A 27,023-nucleotide genomic window follows, 5' to 3' on the forward strand; every position below is an offset into this window, starting at 1 on the left:
GTATTTTGCATCATCTTTAATTTTCACAACACCTCCAAGGTACGGTACTGGGCTCTGCCCGACTCCATAACTGGCCCTTGCTCCATAGACGTCAGACTGTCTTTGTGGAGTCATGGACGTCGACTGTGACCAAATCGGCCCGGTTGGAGTTATTTTTGATTTCTAGAAGCTATACTTGATTTTAATCTTGTAGGAGTCATGTCTTGATTTGTGTATAATGAATTTCTGTCGTTTTGGTCTTATTGTATTCAGATAAAAAAATGGCTATTTTTCTAAACTAGTATAAGATATATATATATTTTCACTGAAAAAACCACAGGTTTCAGGGACATTAAAGTTATTGGACATAGCACTCGTACAAATCCAATGAAATTCGTCCGTTATAGTTAGTTGGGCTAACTATAACTCGCGCCCCCGCAATGACGTCACATATTACATCACGCATGACATGGTCAGCGACATCACTTTGACATCTCAAATGACATACTGATGACATCACTGATGACATCATCCAGTGAATGAGTGTTTCTGAAAAGTTTAAGAACGTTATCTATATATACGCCAAGGTGTATTGAAGAATGAGTGGGTGTATGAGTGTCTGTATGGATGATTTTGTGGGTGCGCGACTGACTATAAGTAAGTGATTAAACACGTCTTAGTGAATGCATGGGTGGGTAACTGATCTGTGTGACTGTATCTGTCTGTCAGTTGGTGTGTAAGTGGCTGCATAGGTTGGCAAGTAGCTACATGAGTGTCTATATAGGTTAATGATTGGTTGTCTGAGTACCTGTATGGGTGCCCGAGTGTTTGTGTGGGTGGGTGGGGGGTGTATGACTCCCTGCATGGATGTGTCAGTGGGTTATTTACTGGTTGTATGGGTTCATGAGTGCATCAGTGAGGGGCTGTATGGGTGGAGGAGTGTGTGTATGGCTGTCTTGGTGAGTGAATGAATGTCTCAATGGTACATGTATGAGTAACTACGTATGTGAAAGGCAGTATATGTGAGTTTTGGAGTATATAAGTGACTAAATGTGAGAGTGAGTGATTGTGGGAGTGGCTGTATGGATGAGTGTGTGCTTGTGTCAGTGATTGTATAAGAGAGTAAGTATGTGTTAGTATCTGTATGAATAAGTGAGATGTGTGTGTATAACTGTATAATGAATAAATGGCAGTGTGGTTGATTCTTTGGGTGACTGACTATGTGTGAATCTATGGGTGAGTGGTGGTGTGTGAGTATCTGTATAGGTGTATGAGTGCATATATATATTAGTGGTTGTATTGATCAGTGAGTGCGTGAATGAGTGACTGTATGGGTGAGTGGATGTGTGTGTAGGCCTATGAATCAGTAAGTGGGTATGTACTAACTGGTATTGGTGTGTCTCTGGTTTAGAGAATGTTAGCCTGTACTTTTGAATAGGTATATGAAAGGTTATATTAGGGTGTGAGGAGGTGCATCAGATATTAAGTGGATGATGTCATCAGTGATGTCATGAGTGATGTCACTGACCATGTCATGAGTGATGTAATATGTGATGTCATCAGCAGTGCATTGCGCGGCGGGAGTTATAGTTAGCCCAACTAACTATAACGGCTGAATTTCTCTGGTTTTGTACGAGTGAAATGTCCAACTAGCTATAACGTCCCTGAAACCTGTGTTTTTTTCAGTGAATTTCCAAGGTTTTTTAAATGCTAATTTCTATCTATAACGTCCCTGAAACCCATGATTTTTCAGTGAATTGCTATGTTTTTTTAAATGCTAATTTCTAACTATAATGTCCCTGAAACCTATGTTTTTTTCAGTGAATTCCCATGGTTTTTGTAAATGCAAATTTCTAACTATAACGTAGTATTCGCGTTTGCAGAGTGGTGCAAAAAGGGGCCTGGGCCTCCAACCAGCACTCAGGAATTGCACAGCATAGGACTTACAGGAGGTACCAGGAGGGCTACTTGGCCCCCAAAGTCCCTTGGAGTAAAGTGGACTTCATGCCCAAACCAGTAGTGTGCCAGGAGTGTTGGAGAAAGGAGGCGTGGCCTCCGAAGACTTCTGAGCAATCAGACTGTATGAGACTTATTGAGGTAACAGGAGGGGTAGTTGCCCCCATGTTTCCACCACTATGTAGACATACCCCCTGGTGCGCATTTGGTTGGGGTATTAAGTCCATTTGCCTCCTGCGGGCCCCGGTGGCCAACTAGCCCTCCTGTTATTTCCAGTGAGCCCCACACATCTGGATTGCAGAGAGTGTTCAGAGGCCACGTCCCCTTTTTACACCACTCTGCAAAAGCACCTCCTGGGGCACTGCTGCTTGGGGAATGAAGTTCACTTTAATCCTGAAGTACTCAGGACACAAGGGGACCTCATTGCTCCACCAGCACTGTGCCAAGAGGTGCGTTTGCAGAGTGGTGTAAAAAGGGGCATGGTCTCAGACCACCTCTCAGCAATTCCACTGTGTGGTGCTTGCTGGAGGTACCTGGTCGGCTAGTTGGCCCTAAGCACCCTGAGGATTCAAGGGGACTTAATCGCCTAACCTAGAACGCACCAAGAGGTGGCTTGAAGAGTGGTGCAGAGAAGGGGCGGAGCCTCCAGCAAGATGCCGGCTTTTCTTTTTATTCTTTTTTTTTTAGAAGCGGGGCTGTGTGGTCCCCCTTCTCTTACTATTTTTTGGGCTCTGGGATCCCAGGGCCTTAGCCATTTAAAAAAAAAAACAGAAAGGGAGCCTTGCCGCCCTGGGGACCCCATCCCCGGGGCATGGCCACTTCTTTAGATTTTTTTTTTTTACTGGAGGGGGGCTGGTTGGCCCCCTTCCCTGGGCCACTTCTGGCCCAGGGGACCCCATCTCCCAGGGCCTGGCCTCATGTTGGGGACTGTGAGGGGAGCCCCCATATTTCCGCAGTCCCTGTGGCTCCCAGCCTCCTGCGGGAGCCGGCATTGCTTTTAGGCAAAGGGAGCAGCTGGCATGCAGCTCCCGTTGCCGAAAAGCAATTCTGCTTTGCTTCATGGAAGCCAGAGCAGGGTTCCTGGTCCCGCTTCTATGAAGCAAAGCAGTGTTTGCTATGACAGGGCGGGAGCTGTGCTCCCACCCTGCCATAGCAAACTATAATGTCCCGGGGATGGGTATCCCGGGACATTGCTGGAGCTGGCCCTGGGGGCCATCTAGGGCACCAGGAGGAAGCCCGCCTGGCCCCCTCCCATCTGTGTGCTGCTCCGGGAAGGTGGTGGTCCCGGGGCCAGGGGACCGCAACAGACCCCATATTAGAATAATTAGTGACCTGGGAAGGTAGTGGTCACTGGGGTAGAGTGTGGAGGCAGGAGCCCCCCTACAATTTCACTTAATTATTGATGCCCCGGGGAGGTGCCATTCGCCGGGGCGCGGGGGCCTGCGAGGCCCCCCACTCATAATAATTGAATGCCCCAGGGAGGTGACGGTCCCTGGGGCAGCATGGGGGGAGCAGAAGCACCCCACCCATATTTATAAAAGGGAGGTGGTGATCCCCGGGGCTTCAGGGGCCCCCATGGGCCCTACGACATAATTATAGATTGCCCCCGGGACCTGGCCCACCCAGGGGCTTAAAAGAAACAAAGCGCGGGAGATCATGCTTCGATTTTTTATTTTTTTCAGCGGGATTCGTGCACCCTACGCGATTCCCACTGAAAATATTGTTAAAAATCCTTTTTTGGGCCCTGGGGGTCCCAGTGGGACTCCCTGACCAGGCACAGGGGTCAGGGTGTTTTTACTCTGCCCCCTTTTCTTGTTTTTTATAATTTTTCTTACCTTTTGCTTGTGACTCGGTTCAACTGAGTCACAAGATGGCAGCCAACACTTCCTGGTTTTGAAACAAGCTCCAGATCGGGAGGGTTCAGCCAATCAGCCTCACAATTCTCAAATATCGATATCTGCAAATCTTTAAATTTCTCAAAAACTACTGAATGGATTTTCACCATTTAAAGAAAAGAGTGCTTTATGGACCAAAAGCTACCTTTATGCTAAATTTGTTGTAATTCCGTTCAGCAGTTCGGGCTGTAGCCGTGTCTAAAGTTTCCTATGGAAATGAACATGGAGAAAACATGTTTTGGGACCCCCCCTATCTTCTCAGCCCCCGCTTGACAAATCGCCCCGGAACTTTCAAAACAGGAGCTGACCTGAGCGGGCCATTAGTTTGGAAAAGTTTTGAAGATTTATCAAATGGCGCCAAGGATATTGGCAAAAGAAAAAAATGCTTTTTGGATATATATATATATATATATATATATATATATATATATATATATATATATATATATATATATATATATATATATATATATATATATATATATATATATATTTGTTTATTTTTATTATTTTTATAGATTGCCTCTGGGATAAGCCTGACTGCACTGTGCCAAGCTACCAAGGGGGCGAGCTGGGGTTATCATAGGTGTGAAACTCACTTCCCTGACTAATGTAGTAGGTTCTGCCTGCCCTAGGTACATACCCTAGCCAACCCTAGTCAACCCGAATGGCCATTTCTAACACATGCACACACCGTGTGAGCAAACAATTAATTTCACATAAACTCAAATAGAGTGAGCACACCTGTAATACTTCTGCTATGAAGTCTGAGCAGAATGCATAAGTAACTTCACCAGATCTAAAATAGGCATGAATACTGTTTTGCAACATTCATTAAGAAATTATTTCCACCACAAACCCCTTCACCGAGGTTACTATGTCATGGTAACAACAATAGCAACCAACAACAGTCCCTGAATTAAATGTGAAAAGGGTAGCAGGAAGCGATTAATTGATGCCATGTTTTCAAAGAAACAAGAGGGACGTTTTCCCTAGGGCTCTGCCAAAGACCTGCTATTTCCCTGTTGATTGATAATTTCCAAAAGTCGCAATCGAGCGCAATTTACGAGTCGCAAATTGTCATGGTGGTACATGTGGCCCTAAGAGTGCTACATTTGCTTGCCTTCTTTCTTCCAAAATATTCTGTTTAATGTAAAAAGTTCTTTAACATTTGCTCACTGTCGTTATGACTTCTATGGCACACGCACCATCTCTGATTTTACCACCCTTATTAGTTAGACATCAATACTTCATAACAAATTATTATTAACAAAATTATTTCTCATAGTTATTGGGGCTTGCGAAATAGTCCTCGACACAATTTACTAGTTTGTAACAGTCTTTTATTATGTGATAGTAATTTCTCAAGCTTAAGGACATTGACCACTGCTTGTTTTTGATTAACACATGGTGGCACCACAAATCATACAACATTAGGTGGGTAGCCAGTGAACACTGTTGTACATTTAAGTGTATGTGGGATGGGTCTAGAAAAGTCACAATGTTCGAAACAAGCATTGGCAAAGCCAATAGTTCTTGCCATTGTGATATTTATTGGCTTTGTTAATGTTTTTAGCTATGTTGCAAATGGCTGAATGTATAAAAGGTGTATGACACAGCCAGCATTCCCCATGCGTAGGTTTTCCTGTTTTAGGTTTAAACCTGTAATAACTGATAAAACCCCACTGAAAGGGAAATAGCCCTCGCCAGTGTAAACATGTCAACACTGAAAAAAAACTGCACTACCACAAACCAATACCCAATACAATATAACTTTGTAATACAAGCTAGCAGCAAGAAAGACTGGGCTAACATTATTCTGCTTGAGTTTTGTTGTTTGGTGATGTCACTAAAATATTGTTTCTTCTTCCTTTTGCTTTTTTCAGTTTTGTGGTCTTTGGTCTAAAGATGCAGGGTTAAGAAGCATGTTTTAGGTCTTGTTTAATTAATTTATAAACTGTAGAGAATCAGAAAAAATCTAAATCATTTGATATTTGGCTGCGTTTGAGTCTTTCATTGATAGGTAAAGTGGCTGGTTTCATAAGAATCTTTCCCAATATGTACTATCAAATTTCTCACAGAAAATGGGTGAAAACCCTCGATACACCAGCTCCCAGGGCCTCATTTATGAAAAGTGACGCATCGCTGCGTGAAAACAGCGATGCGTCACTTTTCACTGCGCTCTCCCTGCGATATGATTTATGCGTCATATTTATAATATGACGCATCATGTCGCAAGGAGTTACAGATACGTCAGTATTTCTGACGTATCTGTAGACGCAAAAGTGACGCATTGCTGGAGTGTGTCACAAAAGTGACGCAACTCCAGCAATGCTTCCTTTCACATGGGGAAAGCCCCATGTGAAAGGGCTTGCATCAGTCTTACGCCTGCTGTGAGGCAGGCGCAAGATTTTGACGCAACAGCGTCCTAATAGTGACGCAGTGAAATCTCATAGATTTCACAGCGTCACTATTACGAGGCTTTTTGCGGGTGAACGCCCCCTCTGCATACATTATACCTGACGCAGGTATAATGTAGCGCAGGGGTGTACAAAGTGACGCATCTGTTAGATGCGTCACTTTGTAAATAGTGCGCATCAGGAGGCATGTTTTACGCCGCCGATGCGTCACAAAAAGTGACGCATTGGAAGTGCAAAACTCACGCAAGGCCTCATAAATGAGGCCCCCAGTTTCTAGTGAGTCAGTATTGATAGTAGGTGAATTGCCAACACCTCAGGCTTTAAACATTCAATGCAAGGTATAGTGACAAGTATCTGTGAAAAGAGTGCTCTCACCAAGCATCTGGGATAGTGGTGAAAGCATGATACCAGACGTTTGGAAAACTTGGAACGATGTGTCATTTAGAATGCTGCTGCAAAAAGGTTCTTTCCAAGTTCAACAAAGATTGGAGTGATATTGTTTGTATTTGCAGTGATTCAGCTACATATATGAAAAAGTTGTGTGATGACCTGTCAAAATTCATACCTGAGCTGAAGTGCTTCCCTGTAAGAGATCCTTGCCACTTGTAAGATGATATGCTGAAAGCATCTTTACAATCTTCAGAGTTAATGAAGAATTCTATTGACTTTTTAGTCCATTCTGGTGCACTGTTTTGTAATAACGCAAATATTTCTCATTGTGTGCTTTGTGTGGCATCAAAGAAAGAGTCATCCTAACTGTGTAGCTTAGCTGATGGTTCTCAGTCCAAGTGGCTGTGAATGCTATATTATCTATGTGGCAACCGTTTACATAATTTTTGCTGAGTGATGATGCCAAAGGCAAGAAATGTGAGGATCTTTGGTCGCATATTGATAGCGATGTGAAAAAAGTACACTGTATTGCATTCTTTGATTTTTACATGAAAACATAACTGCTGTAGTGGACATAATAGAAAAAACTAGAGTCTGAAAACACCCTTGTCTGCCAAGTGTTCAGCATAATTAGTTTATATGTAAAACATCTCCTTGAGAGTACATCCACAATCTCAACGGCGGACTCCTAGCTCTGCATCTCATGCTAGTTCCGACAAATCCTGGTCCCGCGCAATGCTCCCCAGTGTCAGCCGTTGCGTGACGCCTCTGTGCTCCAGATCCAGACAGATTTGGAGTTTGGCCGGACATGCAGCGTTTGCGGTTCATTACATACGAGTCTTATTATGCCTGTGAAAACGCCAATGGTTTCCAGCGCTATATAGTGGAGAGAATTATAAATGGACCACTACACTTTCAGATATCATCTGATGGCTTTATAAGCCCTGATGAGGTTCCCCTTGAGGGAATGAAACGCGTTGGCTGAGTGTTGCTTACTAGTGAAATTTCATACAAAATAACAATTTGAAAAAATGAGCATTTTGATAATACATTAAGTCTACTGGACTTCATTGCCTGGCGCACCCCCACTTGTAGCAATCTCCTTGAGAGTAGGCTAGGCGACAACTTTAGTGACTTTGGAACTGTAACATGTTCCATGTTAGAGTGCTTGTCACTTGATAAGCAAAGCAATGTTGAAGAGTAATTCAGGAACTTTTATTTTACAATAAATGAGAAGTGGCTTGCAATGATGCATAGAAATGTCCCTTCACCAACCATGGCATTTGAAGTTAATGAAACCTCACTGTGGTACTCTGTGCAAGTTCTAGATCCCTTCCATAAAGGGAAGTTTTCTCTGTGGTTTCAAAGGTGCTGCTTCATTTTTGCCCGCTTCAATGACTCTGAGGGCATAAGCGCCCAGTTCACTGCAAATGTTGCAGAACCTTCCCAGAGAATCGCAATCTTCAAGTGCACCAGTATTGGCATGGAAAGCTATGTCAGTGGCAAGTGTTAGCAAATTGTGCACTGGCTGTTTTGGCATTGCCCGGCTCAAGTGCCAATGTTGAGAGGGACTTTTCATAGAAAAATGTTTACATGGGAAGGAAAGAGTGAGTGCACATGACCAAAGACTGAAGAAGTATTGTATGGTGTACTGCAATAAGTTTGATTTGTAAAAATGTATTTGGACCTCATATACACTGTACGTACACTGTCTATATACCATGCACTATCAGTGTAGAAAGCAAGCAATAGTAAAAGCAAAAATTTCCATAAACACCAGAAAAGCACTGTTTCTGTTGTTTTTAATGGCACAAAAATGTGTAACCACTGATAACCACTGGAAAATGTGTAACCACTGATAACCACTGTTTTTTAAAAGTATTGAAATTACTTAAAAACACTGAAAACCCCCCACCAGAATTTTCCAAAAATAGAAACTGAAAACAGGAAAGCCTATCCACGCTACAGCACTTTTTATTTTCAGTCATGCTGCACTGAAGCTAGCACTGATGCAACATATGGCTAAAAAACATATTGGCAAAGCCAATAGATCTCACATAGGCAAAACCTATTGGATTTGCCAATGCTTTGTATGGAATGCCATATGGTAAGTTATAAGTTTTTAAATAGTGTTTACAACATTTTAATTGCTACTGTTATAGAATGGAGAATGCCCTTGCAAAGGTGTTAGTCTGTCAAGTTTCAGAAGCATTCTTGTTTCCAAATTCTCTTTAACATGATTTTGATTCACATCAAAAGCAACATCCTTGAGATTCCAAACTTTTCCATCATCCAACCTAACCGAATTGCGAAAAACGTCAACAACTTGCTTAGGCGAATCAAATTTACTTTCACCTTTTTGAACTCTAAAAGGTTTTTTGATGTGAATCCAGTCACCAATTACAACAGGAGTGTCTTTAGCGCCATGGTGTTTATCATAGTATACTTTACTCTTGAGTGAACTGACTCCAAATTCTTTTTAACCTCCATAGGAGACCATTGTTGTACACTGCCCTTGAAAAACCACCCAGGGTTAAACTTACATCTAGGGGCCAGATGTAGGAGAGCAAATACCGGTCGGTAACGGCCGAATTTGGCCATTACCGACTGGTATTTGGGTTTTCAGATGTAGGGGCCATTATTTTACAGAATCAGTAAATTTACCGATTCGGTAAATTTACCGATTCTGTAAAATACCGAATCGGTAATTTTACCGATTCGGTAAATCCAAATGTAGGTGACACTCCTGAGAGTGTCACAGGCCCTTAAGAGTCGGTATTTTACCACACAATCATATTGTGTGGTAAAATACCGAATCCAGGTGTGCATGCACATCTGTGCATGCACACTGTGCAATGTGACACACAGACATGCCCTTAGGGCATATATGTGTGCCACATGTCACACATGTCTTTACTTCGGGTGCTAGAGGGTGTCAAAGTTACACCCCCTGCACCCTTGCAACATGCGGTATTTACCGATTCGGTAAATACCGATTCGGTATTTCCCATTGATTCCTATGGGCTTCACAGCCCATAGGAATCAATAGGAAATACCAATTCAGTATTTACCGAATCGGTAAATACCGAATGTTACCGATTCGGTATTTCTAATTTAAAAATTAGCTACATCTCCCTCCTTCATATTTACCGATTCATAAATACCGAATCGGTAAAATTCGGTATTTATGAGTCGGTAAATGTCCCTCACCTACATCTGGCCCCAAGTGTTCTACCCCTCATCATCACAAATGGAGATAACCCCGTACTACCATGAGAAGTGATTCTATAGTGCCAAACTGCCTTCGGTATTTGTACTTTCCAATCCAAATTCTTACCTATGGCTGCTTGTAAAATACCTTTAATCACTCTATTGGAACGTTCCACAGTGCCATTTCCACTGGGAATATATAATGCTGTGGTTTTGTGTTTAATCCCACACCGTTCAAAATAATCCTTAGCCATTTTAGATTAAAACTGTACTCCATTGTCCGTCAAAACATTAATAGGCAAACCTTCCGTCACAAAGATTTTGTCTAAAAACTTAAGAACAGTTTGCCTGTCAGCTTTTTCCACAAATTTGGCAATAGGCCACTTAGTAAAGAGGTCAATAGCCACCAATCCGTATTCCTTTAACTGGTCCAAAAATGTCAATCGCTATAGTATCCCAAGGAAAACTTGGAATTAATCCTTCACCCATTGTAGGTCTTAAAGCTTTTAAAGACTTATCAGCCGAACAACAAACCTGACAACCTCTCACAAAATTTTCAACCAATCCTCGTCGCCACTTGTTAAGTAAGTAGACAAGCGGAATCCTTGAATATCCTTTATTTCCAATATTAATGGTAAATGAAGAAACAGGTAAGTGCCAGGTAACACAACTACTCAGATCCCAGTTCGGCTTACAACTGACTAGCCTCACTGGAATCTCATGACATAATACCATTCCAACACTCGCACAGACACGAGCCTTAAAGCTATATGTATTAATTCTATAACTATAATATAACAACGATAACAATATAACACCAATTTTTTTTTTTGTTTAAATATCCTTTATTGAAATCACAGGAGGAATGAAAACATAAATGCGACAACATGCATGGTACTACATCTCAAAGATGTCTGTCATGTTTGCGGGGCATGCCACACAATGCATTGGTTCTTTGCTTCATACATCATGGCAATGCTTCAACACAAATGTTCCAACCGAGTTAGCGCAACAGAGGATATAACTTTCCGAGATAAACAGTGAAGGAAAGAGGGAAAAAGAAAAAAGGTCAAAGGACATAAAGGGGAAAAGGGGAATGGGAGGTGTGGTCATCTTATTCGAAAGTGTGACGTGTGCGTCGAGGCGAGGATGTACCGATGCAGGGGGGGGTGTGTGTGTCATTGAACATGAACTATTGGAGGGGGTATAGCTTTGGGGAGGGCAATGGGTCAGTCGTGGCATGCAGTCAGCAGGAGGGGAGTGTTGCGCGGAGCACCATCATGTCTGTTCGCATGGAGTATTAGTAGGGGGTGTGTCGTTGGTGTCGACCGGTTGGTTGATATCTGCTGGGTTCCGTGCTAGGTGGCATTCCCTATGGAAGGAGCTTAGCATTACATCCCACAATGCCGCAATTGGGAACTGTCGTAGACCTGCTGTTTCCTCATTGTGGAGGGTGGTGCTTTCCGCCCTCGCCCAGTTGTCCAGGGATGTGTGCCAGTGTTCCGCTAGGGGCGGGGTAGCTCGCTTCCAGTGTTTTGTGATCAATCTTTTTGCCGTGAGGAGGCCAAGGTCCCCGAAACGAGATGGGACTTTATTTAATTTTGTTCGTTTATATAGGCCCAGTATGCATGCCTCCCACGTGTGCGGTATCGCCATGTCCGTGCATTTGTCTAGTATCACTAGCACTGCCCTCCAGTACGCCTGAATCTGGGGGCACTGCCACAGCATGTGTAGCAAGTCCGCCCCTTCCAGCGCACATCTCGGGCAGATGGCTGTAGCACCCGGGAAGTATTGGTTAATTTTGCTGGGTGAGAGGTACGCTCTGTGTAGTATATAGAACTGGATCAGTTTGAAGCGTGCGTTGCGGGGTATGTGCCTGGGGCCCAGTAGTATCATTTTCCACTCCTTATCTGTCCAGTCCCTCTCTCTGTCTGCCGCCCATTTGTCACGCAGCGGTTGTAGCGTGTGTTGCGTGTGTGACAACAGTGCTTGATGTAGCCAGTGCACCACATGTGTACCGTTACCCATGACATGTAGGCTCTGTATCAATTGATGTGTTGGCAGTTCCTCAGTGATGCTACCCCACCGCCGTGTGTACGCCGAAATCAAGGAGGCATGTTGTAGAAACTGCCCCGGTGGGAGGCCCGTGTCAGCGGCCAGCGTCCCAAAAGGTATCAGAGCTCCATCGGCGTACAGGTCCGCCATGGTGTCTACTCCAGTGCGTGTCCAGTGTTCCAGTGCTGTTTCAGTGACTATAGAAGTGGACCTGGGGGTGCCTAGGAGCGGGAGTGCTGGGGCATATGGTTTGGTCGGTCTCGTGAGCCGCAGGCCCCTGATATAACACCTCAGCGCCACATCCACGTGTAGTTGGGCCGTTCTCCTCGGGTGTGTCAGGGGGTGGAAAAGAGTATGTATCTGTGTGGAGGTCAGCACATCCGAAATCGTGGCAGTGTCTTCCAGGCGGTTTCCCGCGAGCCAGGCAGTTACCCACTGTAGCTGGGCTGCCAGATAGTAAAGTTTGAGCTTCGGTACTGCCAGGCCACCCTCATTGATTGGCACGTATAACTTTTGCAGGGCCACTCTGGGTCGTCCAGTGTTCCATATCAGGTCCCTGATCATGGATGCCAATTCCTTGAAGGTGTGTGCCCGCACATATACTGGTATGTTAGCGAAGTAATATAGGAGCCTGGGGAGAACGATCATTTTCGTCAATGTCACCCTGCTCGGGACATTGAGCGGTAGGGATTTCCAAAAGGCAATTTGGGACCTTATGGACGTTATGGCTCGTGTCAGGTTGCCGTCCAGTATGTCCTGGGGCGCCCTGTAGGTGTATATTCCTAGGTACTTGAACGTGGTGTGGTGCCATGGCAGTTGCTCGCCATTGATCATAATTGCAGGGTCAGGAATGTCTGGGTTGAACGATACGCCCCTGACTTGGCCCAGTTTACCCTGAGTCCCGACACGGTCTCGAAGAATTCGAAGATCTACGAGAGGTCTGGTGGTATTTGGGTGAGGTCCCTGACATACAAAAGGAGGTCGTCTGCATATAGCGAGACCGTGTGCATGCCATCTGCTAGTGGGATGCCCCAGTGCGCGCCCTTGTTGCGCAATAGTTCAGCAAGGGGTTCAATTGCTAGTGAAAAGAGCAGTGGGGAGAGCGGGCAGCCCTGTCTGGTGCCGCGTCGCACCCTAATGGCGTCAGATAGCAGCTTGCCTGTGCGGACTCGCACCACAGGGTGTCTGTACAACAATCCCACCAGTTCAATATAGTCTTCCCCAAGCTCGAATTTACGCAACACTGCCAGTAGGTAGAGCCATTCGACCGAATCGAATGCTTTCTCTAGGTCAAGGACTAGGCAGCCCGACCTAGGCCAGTCCTGCACTGCGTACGTTTGCACTCGGAACAGCCTCCGTATGTTGTGGGAGGTGCATCTGGTTGGCACAAAGCCGTTCTGGTCACCGTGTATCAAGTCCGGCACTAGTCCTGCCAGTCGTCGTGCGAGAGTTGAAGCTAGTATTTTATCATCTGTGTTTAGCAGCGCTAGGGGTCTATACGAGCCGAGGAGCGTGCCATCTCTACCTGGCTTGAGAAGGGATACTAGCGTCGCTTCATTCATAGACTGGGGTAAGGTCGAGTCTTCCAGTGCCGCCGCATACACCCGGAGGAGCTCCGGGATTAGGATGTCGGAGCATGCCTTATAAGATTCCGCCGGCAACCCGTCGGGGCCCGGGGCCTTGCCATTCGAGAGGGCAAAGATGGCCTCACAGAGCTCCTCCGCCAGCAACGGCGACCCCAGGTCGGCCTGTTGGTCATCTGTTAGGGTAGGCAGCGTGACATCTTCCAGATACGCAGTTATGGTGGGTTGTGTGGTCAGAAGTTGGGACTTATATAGCGTGTCGTAATGTGTCACAAAGGCCTCGTGTATCTGCACTTGCGTGTACACCGTCGGGCCAGCTGTTGATTGAACCTCCGTCACTGGCGTTTCGCGGTTTTCGCGTTGTATCAGCCATACCAGCAGCTTGCCAGGTTTGTCTCCAATGTGATGTGTGCGTGCCGAGTGGGCTTTGTCATTGATGTTTTTCAACCTATCAATTAGTTTATCATGTTCTGCCCGTGCCTGTAATAAGTCAGTGTGTGTGTCTGCGGCTGCTGCTTGTTCTATTCGCAGCAAGTCTGATTCTAGGCGTCGGAGTTCCGCCTCTAATTGCCGTCGGGAGTGGGCTTGGGTGCCCAGGCATTGTCCCCTGAGGACCACTTTAAAGGCGTCCCATTCAATTTGTGGCGTCGACGCTGAGCCTGTATTGTCTTCGAAATACTGCGCTGTCTGTGTGCATATGGAACCCCTAAATGTGCCGTCCAGTAATAGGTCTGGTTGTAGTCGCCATGTGGGTATCGGCGGCCGAGGTTGTTCCCACGTCAGTTCTAGTAAGTGTGGGTTGTGGTCTGAGTGCGTGCGGCCCATGTAATAGGTATTCGTGACATTTGGTAGGATCTCACTGGTCACCATGTATCGATCAAGGCGTACATGTAGGGCGTGTGCTCCCGAGTAGTAGGAGTAGACTCTGGAGTGTGGATTGCGAGTGCGCCACGCATCATGTAGACCCCATTGTGTGGACCATGTCTGCAGTGCTTTCGTAGTGTGCTGTGCCTGTGAATTGGGCGGTGTAGGGTGAGAGCGGTCCAGTGTCAGATCCAGTGAGCTATTGTAGTCCCCGCCAAGCACCCAGGGGATTCCGTGCCAAGGGGCCAGAGTGTGTGACAACTGGGTAAGGAATTCTGCCAACCCCGTGTTGGGCGCATATACTGAGGCCAGCACTAGTGGGTTGCCATCTAACCTACCGTGGACTGCCACGTGTCTGCCCTCGGGGTCTATGTGTACATCCTGTGTGGTCCATGGAGTGCCTGGCCTGACCCATACCAGTGTCCGCCGGGCATACGACGAGAAACCTGTAGCATATATCTGTCCATGCCACCTGCTCCGTAGCGTGGGAATTTCCGTGGCGCTAAGGTGCGTTTCTTGTAGTAGGGCAATTTGTATGTGATGGCGTTTGAGGTACGAGTAGATTTGGTAACGTCTGGATGGCGTATGTATACCCCTCACATTCCACGTGCATATTTTAATGGCTAACATTACGATACTTCAACAAAGCCCCCCACCCATCCCTCCCTCCACCACCCCATGCATCCTGTGCCCGCCGTCATGCCAACAGTTCCTGCAAGAAAGTAAACGCCTAAGTTGGCACACCATTTCACTGTGACCACAGGAGGGGAGGGAAATATGGCTAACGGAACAGTAAGCCAATGAACATTATGAACCTTCAAAATACCAAAAGGTCGGATGCGAAACGTGCTCCCGTCCATACTCTCTAGGAGAGCAACAGAATCCAAATCTAAGGGGGTGTTTGTGCTATGGGCACGTGAACCGTGGTTCTATGTCAATACAGTTGTCTGGTGAAGGCCTATTGCCTTCCCGGGAGGAATGTAGCAGTCTGAGCCGCTCTTGCAGACAGTAAACCCATTATGCAAATGCACGAAGCTCTATACATTACGTGTCCCATCCGAACTTCCACCAGGCGAAGCGAAGCGCCCCCGCAGTTACACTTCAGCCGAGTGTAGGCAACCAATGCTGATTCATGGGCTCATGTACATTGAGGAGCTGTTCGGCGTGTGTGAGCCTCATGTGCAGCGTGCAGAGTTGGGGGTGTAGTACGCTGCCACAATCAGTTCCCGTTGCAACTGCGTCGTTCCAGGTCCGTTGTGGTGGTCAATCGTGATGGTATCTGCAAATTGCTGTGCTCGTCGTGCAGTTAGCTGATGTAGTCTGCCGTTTGGGGAGTGACATCAGGTCGTTCCGCCGAGGTTGGGGAGTCCGGCACACCATAGACGGCTTCATCGTCACTTTGGAGTTCCTGCGTGCTACCGCCCGCCTCCTCGCTCCGCGCAGGGGATCCGCTGAGTTCCATCACCAGGCGTAGGGCGTCCTGCTTCTCCTGCCGCTTGGTTTCCGCCGGAGGGGGAGCTCTTGTCATTGCTTGTGATCCAGTCTGGGATCTCTGGCGGGGTCGACGTCTCCGTCGGTTACCTCCAGATTGCCGCCGGGGTGCAGGACCTGCAGTTGTTTTGGGTTCTGTGTCCACTCCGCTGTCCAGCCAGGTTTCCACTTCCGTGGGGTCCGTAAAGAAATGAGTCCGTTCCCCGGCTACAACCCTCAGTTTCGCGGGAAACAGCAGTGAGTATTGGAGGCCCATCTGCCTCAGTCGCTTTTTCACCGCCAGAAAGTCATGCCTTTGCCGCTGGACCTGCACAGTGTAGTCTGGAAAGAACATTACCGACGCGTTCTCGATCCGGACCTCTTGGAGCTTGCGTGTTTCTCGCAGTATGGAGTCTCTATCTCGGTAGTTCATTATGCGGAGTTGCATGGGTCTCGGGTTGGAGCCTGTCGTCAGAGGTTTAGTGGGGACCCTATGAGCACGCTCTATTACAAAGTGCGGGGAGAGCGTTCCCTCCGGCAGAATGCCCTTCAGCCACTGTTCCATGTGTTCTTCCGGGGTCCACCCTTCCCATTTCTCCGGAACCCCGACCAAGCGTACGTTGTTTCTACGGGTCCTACCTTCCGCGTCCTCAGCTCTGTCCTCCAAGAACTCCACCCTATTCAATAAGTCCTGTATGTGGTTATGTGACTGGTTGGCTTGAGGCTGAAGTGTCTGCAGTGCACCTTCCAGGGCTGTGGTGCGCTCCGCTAGTTTTTTATGGTCCGCCCTCAGGTGCGTGAGGTCGATGACCACGCTGTCTATTTTGGTGGCCAAGGAGGTGCGGGTCAGGTGTATTGATTCCTCGAGCCTCTCCATCGCCGCCAGCATTGTGTCCAGTTTCGCCGCCGTTTGGTCCGGGTCAGCGTTCTTCCCGGTCTTGTCCATCTTGCCCTTCGGGTTCGCGTTGCCGGTTCCGGTCCGTGTTCTGGGCCCGTTAGACATCGGCACCACCTCGGTGTTCCCGGTCCAGCAGCGTGTTCCACCCTCAGAGGACCCGCCTGGGCGTGTGGTCTTCCGGCTGAGAGGTAGGTGACTACTTCGTCGCGCTCACGGTCTCTAGGTGGGTAGGTGCCCGTGTCCGCGTCTACGTGACTGTGGCCTGTGGTGCCTGGCGTCTATTGGGATGGTGTGCTTGGGTTGGTGCTTGGCGCAGGGTCAGCGCGCGTCTCTCAGTGGTGGGTCAAGCACAGTGGCGGGCCATGTGGGCTGCAGTGGCACTCACGTGGCGCAGGAGGTGTTGCGAGCGTTCTGTGTTCTGGGCCGAGGGCGCCCGTGTAGTCTCACCGTCACTGGCCAGCACGTGGGCGCGCTGCAGCAGATGCGCTGTTGGTCAGGCCGGTTCTGTCGTCCAGCTGCTCACCGTGGGTTGCTCGTGGCCGTTTAGCCCCGCCGCTATCAGCCACCTAGGGAACGGGCTGGGTGTCCGGGTGGGGGTAGGCCTCCGTGGCCGGTGGTTCAGTTTCGCTTCCCCCGCGTCCCAGACGTGCCTGTGAGATCGACTCCACCCGGCCACGCTCCGCTGCGCTGCTGGTCTAGCGTCTGGGCAGGTAGCACTCGGTTATTGGGTCGTCCGAGCAGGGCAGGCCAGGCGCCGCTGTCTGTCTCCGCACCCCACCTCAGCGCCGTGTGGTTTCAGGTGGTGTAGGCCTCGACTTCGGGCCTGCGTCTCCCGCCAAAGCCTCGGTCTTTCCTGGCCGCCTCCCGAGATCGGAAGCGAGGCCCGTGGGCACCGCTCCGCGGAATCCTCGGTGTACCTCGGGTGCGCAGATCGTCCCCAAAGTCGGCCGGGTGATTGGTAATGATGTCCGGCGGCAGCGCCAGTGGTTTTCCGCCGTCTGCAGGCTGTGTGTTATCGGAGAAATGCGCCGGGAAGGGGAGCTCGGCGCGGAGCTCTACCCCAAGGCGGCCATTCCCGTTGCGTCCTTAGCCACGCCCCCCCAACAATATAACACCAATGACAAGCGACGTGCAGAATGTATTCCCATGTCAACTTTCTAAAACTCGATGTCTTTCACATACCACACAGCTATGATAGGTGCGATTAAAAACGTTGGCCCAGATGAAATTTCCATTATGCTGGCGTAATTTTGTGTTATTTCACGAATTTGGTGTTACTCTTGTTGAACAAAATCCCCAAAATGATGCCATCCAGCGCAGGAGCACATAAACAATACAAATCACTACAGCACTTGTATTTTTTGTACTATATATATTTTTAGGGCAAACTGTGTGAAATGAATGTAAGCATGCATTTCATGCTTACAGAATTTTGCATAGGCTCACAAAAGAAAATGTTGCCAATATCGCACACCTTTAGGAAAAAAAGCACAAATATAACAAGAATGGAAAGGTGCACTGGTAGACAATCAATTTTGCACACATTGAGAATTTGATTAAAATGCCTTGGTTAACTAGTATTAAACATCCTTTAAACCAGCTTTACTTGCAAATAATGTTTGCAATGTCCAATCGATACTAGAAAATTGTTAAGCTCTTTAAAAATAGTTCCTAGTGGAAAGAGCAAGCAGTGGAAAGGACACCCTGGTAACCATGGACTCTTTCACATGTCATTTTCTTCCTGAGTAAATCAAGGAGCAAAGAAATCAGAGCGTGTGCGCTTCACTCACATGCCTTCCTTGGGCCCCTGTGTGTCCATCAGCGCCCTGGCTGCCCTTTTCGCCCTGGAAAAGAAAACATCTGTTACTCAAGTATGTGACTGGAGGAAGCAGCTTAGAATTTATGGAGCCTGCCACCTGCTGCCGGCACCCCTATTTTTTAATGGTAATTAAAAAAGGCATCTGACTGTAAGCCTCAGTTTAAGTAAGTAATTCGAAAATAACGCATTACAAAGGATCTCTCTCAATTATCGAATAATACAGGAGCCATTTAAAGATAGCTAATTGTAATCATTGTTAAAATGTGATGTTGTTTGCAATCAGTGTGGGATCATTTGCAAACCGTTTGATCTTACAATTGCTAATTTTAGTAGCTAGTTGATTGGCCCTGTTATGTTTCACTATTGTTGTAGCCTTAAAGTCCCAATTAAGGTGCATATTATCAAGCACGGCGTTAACATGATCGCCACCTTAGCGGCAGAAAACTGCTGCTAAAGCGGCGATAATGGGCTTGATAATACGCCGTTGTGAATTCCCATAGAAGCCCATGTTCTGGTCGGAACCTGGGCTTCTATGGGAAATCACAACGGCGTAATATCAAGCCCATTATCGCCGCTTTAGCAGCAGTTTTCTGCCGCTAAAGCAGCGATAATGTTAACGCAGTTACTTGATAATATGCCCCTAAATTCTTTAAAATACCCTGTGGCCTTTTATTAGGGTAAGGCCATTGTGATTGCAGCTGCATTTGATGTCATCAGGAGGCGACAGGGCATGTGAAGTCACGTCCACCTAACTTTGGTTATTTGCAAACGAATGCCATTTCCAAAGGCACCAAAGTAAGCTTGTACCCTATGTCCCTGCCTTGAAAGCATGTGTTACAGATTCCACAGAGGATTACCATCGAGTCACAGTTATGACTGGTTCCCATTTCATGGATTACAGCTTTTGAAGCAATGTTAACGCACATTAGGGTTTTGCTGCTCTAAAAATCAACAGAACTTGTAGGCTAGACATACCGGGCACCATTCACATAATGTTTAGGCACCAAAGTATATATAAGGTGAACAAAAATCTCCACCTGCATTTATAGATCCCAGGTTTTTAGTCACACAATGACAATCTGTGAACATGGACTGTCTAGATTTACAGACTCAAGCAGTACTAAATGTAAGTTACAGTGGTGGGAACGTGGGTTTCCCGTGGGAGGGACATGAAGCTTGGCTTTAGTAATGGTTGTCAACAACCACTAAATCGTTCGTTTGTGGACACTCACAACCCTTCCCAATGGTCCCCAATTTTGCAAACGTACACTGCAGAGTGGCAATAGTAATTCCTCCAGTGGAAAGTTTTTGGGTGGAAATTTCAGTTATTGATACAATTATGTCACCACTTTTACCAGCTTTCTCAGAAACATATTGTTAGTGCCAAAAAAGCCTGGTGTAAATTTACCAATAGGTTTTGATAAATGCCCAAAAAACGAAGAAAAACGTTTTCACTGTGGAGACAAAAAAGTAAATTTGATATCCAGTATGTTTACAAATACGGTCAATGTACAGGAGTAAGTTTAAGGCAGCAAGGGGACACAAATAAGCTATGACGCATAGAGTGGCACAAAAAGTACGAATCTAGTGAAATTGTAGTTGGAAAAATACATTCTGAATATTTGGCGACTTCTGTCCCAATGTTTCTAAAGTGACTAAAAACCTTCGCATTGACTATCTTTATAAATTCAACAATTGAGGGTAAAGTGTGCACCTTCCATGGGTGTGTAGCATAATCTTGCATCTCCATGACTATTGAGCAGAGTAGCCGCAATTAAGTAATTTAATTAGCTATTTGAAAAGCTGTCATTTTTTAATAATTCTCGAAAACATATAGAATGTGGAAATCCTGAACCAATTTTCAGAATGGAAAATTGTTATGGGGTATTGGTCCTAGGAAAGGACTTTAATAAGATGTTTAGTACATTTTTATACTACACAATATGTGAGACACCTGGTAGCGCTACAAAGAAGACGTCATCCATGGGGGAGTAAATACTGGAAACATTATAATAGAAACCCCTGGTTCAAGGGCACCAAGAAAAACACAAATAAGCTGTGTGCCTACTTTTCTGAAAACCAGACTATAAATAAGCATGGGTAATACTAACAATGACGTGTCAGGAGTCCAATGTAGGTCCAGGAAGGCTGGATCCTTATCAGAGACTGAAGATAACCATTGCCAATGTAAATAGGTTCCCTTAGATTCACTCAGTGTAACTTAATTTTACATGACTATCCTGAAAACCTAGTATGAATCCTGGCCTCTGGGACACACACTGGATAGACCGATTTCTCACTCGTATTGTAGCTCGAGGGGGTTTTCTGGCTCTGGGGGGGTGGAAGGCAGAATGGTGGTTACTAAGGCTTGCACTTGGCATCATGGCCCGTGAGCATCGTTCAATGTGAACTATTCCACCTCCAAGTATCCATCCATGCAAAACCAAGAATGAATCCTACAAGAGACTTCGAAATGGAATGACGCTATCTATCGTAAAGCAGTGATCAGACTCCATGAATAAGGTTTGAGAAACCACATGAAGTGATGTGGATACTTCAACCAAGATCTGAATTATAATGGTAAATAATTAGGGATTAGAAGGAGGAGATGGCACTCACCTGCCGTCCAATTGCTCCAGACCTGCGAGTTTGCGCTGGTCTGCATCAAGTCATGCCCAGTGAGCTAGAAGCTGCAATCTGCTGCTCACCTCCTTCCTATTGGAGCTTTTAAATATGAATAATTGCACATTGGGAACTAAGGGGCATATTACCAAGCCCGCGATAAATGCGTTAGCGACTTTTTAAAGTCGCTAACGCATTTTTTTTTCATCGCACTATTACCAATACGTCTCTAACCTGAGTTAGAGACGTATTCTTGACGTCATCTATTGCCCCGCCCTGGGGGCGATATATAACGCTAATGGGATGCAGGGTGAGCGTTCCCACGTCCAACCACATGTAAAATGTGGTTGGGGGTGTTAACACCCTATTATCAAGGCAGGCGTTGGGAGAAGGAGACCTGCGATAAACTCGTTTATTGCAGGTCTCCCAACACCTGATTTGATCAGGTGTTAGGCATTGATAACATGGGGGTGTGGATCATAAAGCTGAATCCACCCCCCCATATTATCAAGGCACACATTAGCGCGTGAAAACAACGCTTATTTTCATGCGCTAATGTTCCCTATTGCCGACTATCGCCGGATTTAATTTCGCCTACGTGTTGCGCGTTGATAATTACGCGCTATCAGTGCGATTAAATCCGGCGACAGCCGGCGATATGGAAATGTGCGATGTGCTTTTATTATCGCACATCTTGTTAATATGCCCCTAAATTCGGTTGCTATTATGTCAGTAAATGCCTCTCTCTTACCTTGGCACCAGCAAAGCCTTCGAATCCTGGTTCTCCGGGATTGCAGTTGCAGTCAGTAGGCGTAGCAATATCCCCTAAATCGGCACACTTGAAGCAACCACACAGCCGTGCATTAGTAATTAACAGGCTTCATGTTACCACAAAACAATTCAAACGACATTTTTAGGAAGTTGAAGTACATTTATTCCAACTCACCCGTTCATCTTGCTGAGAAGGTTGAAAGAAAGACAACAAAATGGAGACAGAAGTCAATGTTTAGCAGGTCAAATAATTGTGAATTGCTAGGGTATCTTTAAATCAACAGTTGGGCACTCACCACTCCAGGCAGGTCACAGCAGGTCTCCTCTGCAGCTCTTTCGGGGTCTGTGGATAGCTCAAGCTGCTGCACATCAACCTGTAGAATAGCCAAAGAGACAAACGTGGTGATGAGGATTGTAGTGCCCACCCGCTCCCATCCCTCGGGATCACTACGTGGGCGATTTATGCCACTCGGACAAATGATAAAATTAAGATATCTAGTTGGTGATCAGGGAGGGGCAAATTTTAAAGCATGGCCACAACGTTGGATGAACAAGGCACACTTTGCTCACCGTGCACTGTGCAAGTTTGAAGAGTTTCCCAACATCACCCAACTCTAGTAAAGAAAATCTCAACAAATAGGGATTTTCTTTCATTCCTTATCTGTGACAAAATTCTAATCTGTAGAAGCGGTCTGACAGTTCTGGCATTCCAATTCAAGCGGGGCTAGTCTGGTTTACATAGAGTTGACCCCTTTTTGTAGTCGCCTAGTGAGCAAAATACGATGGATTGGAATACAAGCCGAGCAGCTGGCTATGACTTTTGTAAGCATTCCACCTATCACCTTTGTTTTTTCACCCACACATGAACTTGTGTACCTATTTTTATGGGACTGGCAATCCGTGTATTTTTACTCTTCTGGATGTAATTATTGCTTTAGATATTTTCTATAATGTACTGTTAGTTTATGAATTTGTAGGGTAGAGATAAAGGGCAAATGAAAAGGGGGGACTCTTGGCCCCCCCGCCCGCATGGCGGCGCGGCGACCGCCTCCCCCTCCAAGCCTCTCGGTGGTGGGGCGTGCCCTTCCGGGTGCGCCTCACCGCCGATTGGGTGGCGCCCTCCCTGGCCCCGATGTCATTATAGGACTTCCGGGTCAGGGGGGCGGGCCGCAGGAGGGGCCGGGTGGGGGGCGTAGCCGCCCCCCCCCCTCGGGCCCCTTAGGAATAAAGAGGCAGGGAGCGCCCAGGAGACCCTCTGTTCCCTGGACTCTCCCCCACAGCGTGTCGTGCCCCGCGCTCGGGGGCTTCTTGATTTTTTCGTTTTCTTCTTACAGGTCTGAGCTGCTGGAGCTTCCAGGATTGCGGAGAGGAACTCGTTCCCGCGTCGGAATACGAAGCTGACGGGCTGCTGCCGAAGGGTTTGAGGCTGCCGGAGCTTCGGGCATTGCGAGGGAGTTTCCTGGTCACAGGACACGGTAGAAGGTTGCAGAGCGGTCTAAGGTATTTGTCTGGGGCGGGCTGAAGAGCGGCTCGACGAGGGACTGGGACAAGGTAGCGTGGTGGCAGCATCGGGCCATTTCCTGGTTCTCCCCCGCCCTGCTCGAATGTATTAACTGCCTGTTTCTCACCTTTTACGCTAAAGAGCCGATCTCCAAAGACACGGGGGCATCGGGCCACTCCTTTGTTCTCCCCCGCCCTGCTCGATCGAAGTAACTGTTTGTTGTGCGGTTCTGGCGCCCCCAGCCGGCTTTAGTTACCGGGCTTAAGAAATTTGGTTTCATTAGGGCACAAGTGCGAGGGGAAGCTAAGCAGGGTCGACCAGGGTAGGACCTGGATGGGAGACCCTAGTGGAATTTTGTGCAATTTGGTGATTTTAACAATTTGGTGATTTTAAATTACAGAAAAGGGGGTATTTTATTCAAGGCTACAACTGTACTAAGTTAAAGTGAGGGATATTGTGCAATTGGTGAATTTAACAATTTGGTGATTTTTAAATTACAGAAAAGGGGTTGTTTTATTCAAGGCTACAACTGTACTAAGTTAAAGTGAGGGTAACAGCCAAGGGCAGCCTTGTGGGTGGTTAACAGGGGGGTTCAAGCCTCCAATAAGTTCAACCCTTTGTTTACAGAACTCTGCTCCTGCCTCATATTCCCCGGTGTTGATACTATCTTCTATTCCAGGCAACTTACGACACTATTGCTGCACTTCACGGGGAGCGCAAGGAGGGGGACGTGAGACGTGGTTGCAGATCCGATACCGGCAGGGAGTACGCAGGATTGGTCGGTAAGAGGAGAGCGGGGGGCTAGCATTCCATAGCTTCTGGTCACCGCCGGGTGGGTCTACGTTAGAGTTTACTCACCCCTGACAAACCGGATAAGCCGGGGCGTTGCGGTTGCCGTTCCATGGTGCTTACAGCCCCCTGTATATCCTCCAGCTGGTGAAGGTACAAAACACACGGTCAGCTGAATTATAACACTAGGAGTGTAGGGCAGTGGCGTGTTGACCATGCCGGGGCCAAGGGGTGGTAAAAGAGGGTCTAGCATGGAGGCGATGATGCAGGCCATGATGCGTGAAATGACTCAAATTAACAAGAGATTGGGGAAGGTCGATGAATTAGAGGCCCGCATAAATGAGAGGTTTGATGATCGCCCAGGCCCATCAGGCAGGCCGGTGCGGGAGAGAGCAGCACCCTTGCCGAGGGGGGATTTCGTTACCCCACCTAAAAAATCAAAGGCCAAGAAACCGAGGTACAGTGTCCCAGCCCCTGTTCCCCTAGTCCCGGTCCCTGCGATACCGGTTCCTCTTGCGCCCCCGCCAATGACGCCAGCGCCTGTGGCACCGGTCCCGGACATGCCACCGGCACCTGCCCCCCCTGCGCCCGTGGCACCCGTGCCAGTCGGAGTGAGCCACTGACACCTGCTCCCTTGCCTAATACGCCAGGGCCATCAGGTATTCCCTCTGGGTTCCCGGTTGTGCCAGCTGGTAATCCGGACCCAGTCCCGGTTGAGTTGGTATCCCAGATAGCGGCTTTATTGCCGTGGCTGCAGAAGGGGGGAGTGTGCCTTGCCTTATCTGATCATGCGGCAGAAGCGGTAAAATTGGTAGAAAAGATTAAGGCTGCAACGGCGGCTGACAATACTGCGGTGCCCGTATCTTCTTCACTTGCAGGTTCCAGTCCCGCCCAGCCAAATGGAGATAGTATTCTACCGGCCCAGGTGCCCGTAAATGGTAAGGCGGTGGCGCTGCCTCTATTGGGGGACAGCTTAGTGCCATCCAGGAGTGAAAATTTGGGGCAGCATGTGTCCCAGGCAGTGAAAGAGTTGATTTGGGCGGGGAAGTATGTATAAATGTTTTCCTTGTTGCTAGATAACAGGGAAATGGAGCAGGCTAAGTTACTAAAGGAATGGATGCATCCAAGTGAATGGAGGGCACAGTGCTCCAGGTTCAGGATAGAAGAGACTTTGAAGAATTGGATCAGGGCCTTTTCCGTCCTTTCGGCTATAACGGCTGAACGCCCCCCAAATGTGCAGGCAGCAATGGCATGTTACCAGAGCAGGATTGTGGGGTGGAGCGATCAATACACTGGGGATGCGTGGAAAGAGTATGATATAAATTTCAGGAAGGCCAAGGAATTTGATGCATCACTGGCATGGGACAAGGTGGATTCTATGTCCTGGCACAAGCAGTTCTCAGGGGACACAGCCCCTACACAGGCTAACAGTGCAGTCAGGGTGTTCTCCGCCAGACCCCACCAGCCCTTTCAGTCAAACCAAGGGAGTGAGGTCCCAGGGAAGAATAAGGGGGGGTCAGAGAGGAAAGGGGTATGCTGGGACTTTAACAAACGCTCCTGCACAAGGGCCCAGGGCACCTGTAGATTTAGACATGCGTGTGCAATCTGTGGTCACCCATCCCACCCCGAGACAATGTGCAGGAACAAGCAAGGCAACCATGGTCACAGGGGTAGGGGGAAGCCAGAGTAATTCAAATGATACGGGCCCCCCCACACCGATAGATGTTTTAGCAATGATCCCCTGGTTGAATAGATACCCTGATCACACGGCGGCCACTCTACTCCAGGAAGGTTTTTCACAAGGTTTTAGGATCCCGGTGATGGGTTACACAGGTAGCGCACACTGCAGGAACCAACTCTCAGTACAACAGAACCCAGAGGTGGTGGCCGCTAAGATTTCCAAGGAACTGTCTCTAGGCAGGATAGCGGGCCCCTTCCAGGAGGTGCCTGTCCCCAACTTTGTGTGTTCACCACTGGGGGAAGTACCCAAAAAAGAGAAGGGTGAATTTAGATTGATCCACAACTTATCGGCGCCTAGAGGGGCATCTTTGAACGATGCGATTGATGAAGGGATCTGTAGTGTGAGGTATGCCTCATTTGATCAGGCGGTCGAGTTGTTGCGTGCTCTGGGTACAGGAGCATTGATGGCAAAATATGACATAGAATCTGCTTTCCGTCTTCTCCCAGTGCATCCGATGGATCACCACCTGTTAGGTTTCACTTTCGAGGGCAAGTTTTACATGGACAAATGCATGCCCATGGGTTGTTCCATATCCTGTGTGTACTTTGAGACATTTAGCTCATTTCTAGAATGGGCCATGAGACAGGCGACGGGCCACCAGCAGGTCATGCATTACTTGGATGATTTCCTTTTCTTAGGTGCGGCGGACTCTCAGGAGTGTGCTTGGGCATTGCAGGAATTTTGCGTGCTCATGCGGGCTTTTGGGGTCCCGCTGGCACCAGGGAAGACGGTTGGCCCGGCTACCTGCCTGGAATTCCTTGGCATCGAAATTGACTCAGTAGAGGGATGCTTCAGGTTGCCCAGTGACAAAGTGTCTAGGTTTAGGGCAGCCCTGCGTCAATGCCTAAGTAAGAACAAGGTTTCCTTGCAGCAGCTGCAGGAGGTGGTGGGGCAACTGAACTTTGCACTGCGGGTCATCCCAATGGCGCGCCCATTCTCACGCTCTATTGCCCAGGCTATGAAGGGACTATGGGAGAAGCACCACCGCACTAGGCTGTCATCTGAGGTTCGTCAGAATATGCATATATGGATGGCATTTCTGGAGGACTTTAATGGCAGG

The 27,023-nt window shown here is 47.6% G+C and overlaps 1 protein-coding gene across 1 annotated transcript in view; it reads right to left on the reverse strand.

The window, feature by feature from the left end:
* The window catches only part of LOC144827569 (uncharacterized), a 209,194-nt gene that overhangs the window by 119,323 nt on the left and 62,848 nt on the right, over positions 1-27,023 (reverse strand). Inside the window, exons 6-9 of the mRNA XM_078685827.1 lie at positions 22,229-22,306; positions 22,108-22,119; positions 21,913-21,999; positions 18,511-18,564 (exon numbers count right to left, since the gene is read on the reverse strand). Of these exons, the coding sequence (XP_078541953.1) occupies positions 18,511-18,564; positions 21,913-21,999; positions 22,108-22,119; positions 22,229-22,306 (231 nt within the window). The remainder of the gene's footprint in view (positions 1-18,510; positions 18,565-21,912; positions 22,000-22,107; positions 22,120-22,228; positions 22,307-27,023) is intronic.

Source organism: Lissotriton helveticus, chromosome 4_1 (assembly GCF_964261635.1).
Source record: "Lissotriton helveticus chromosome 4_1, aLisHel1.1, whole genome shotgun sequence".
NCBI classification, from domain to species: domain Eukaryota; kingdom Metazoa; phylum Chordata; class Amphibia; order Caudata; family Salamandridae; genus Lissotriton; species Lissotriton helveticus.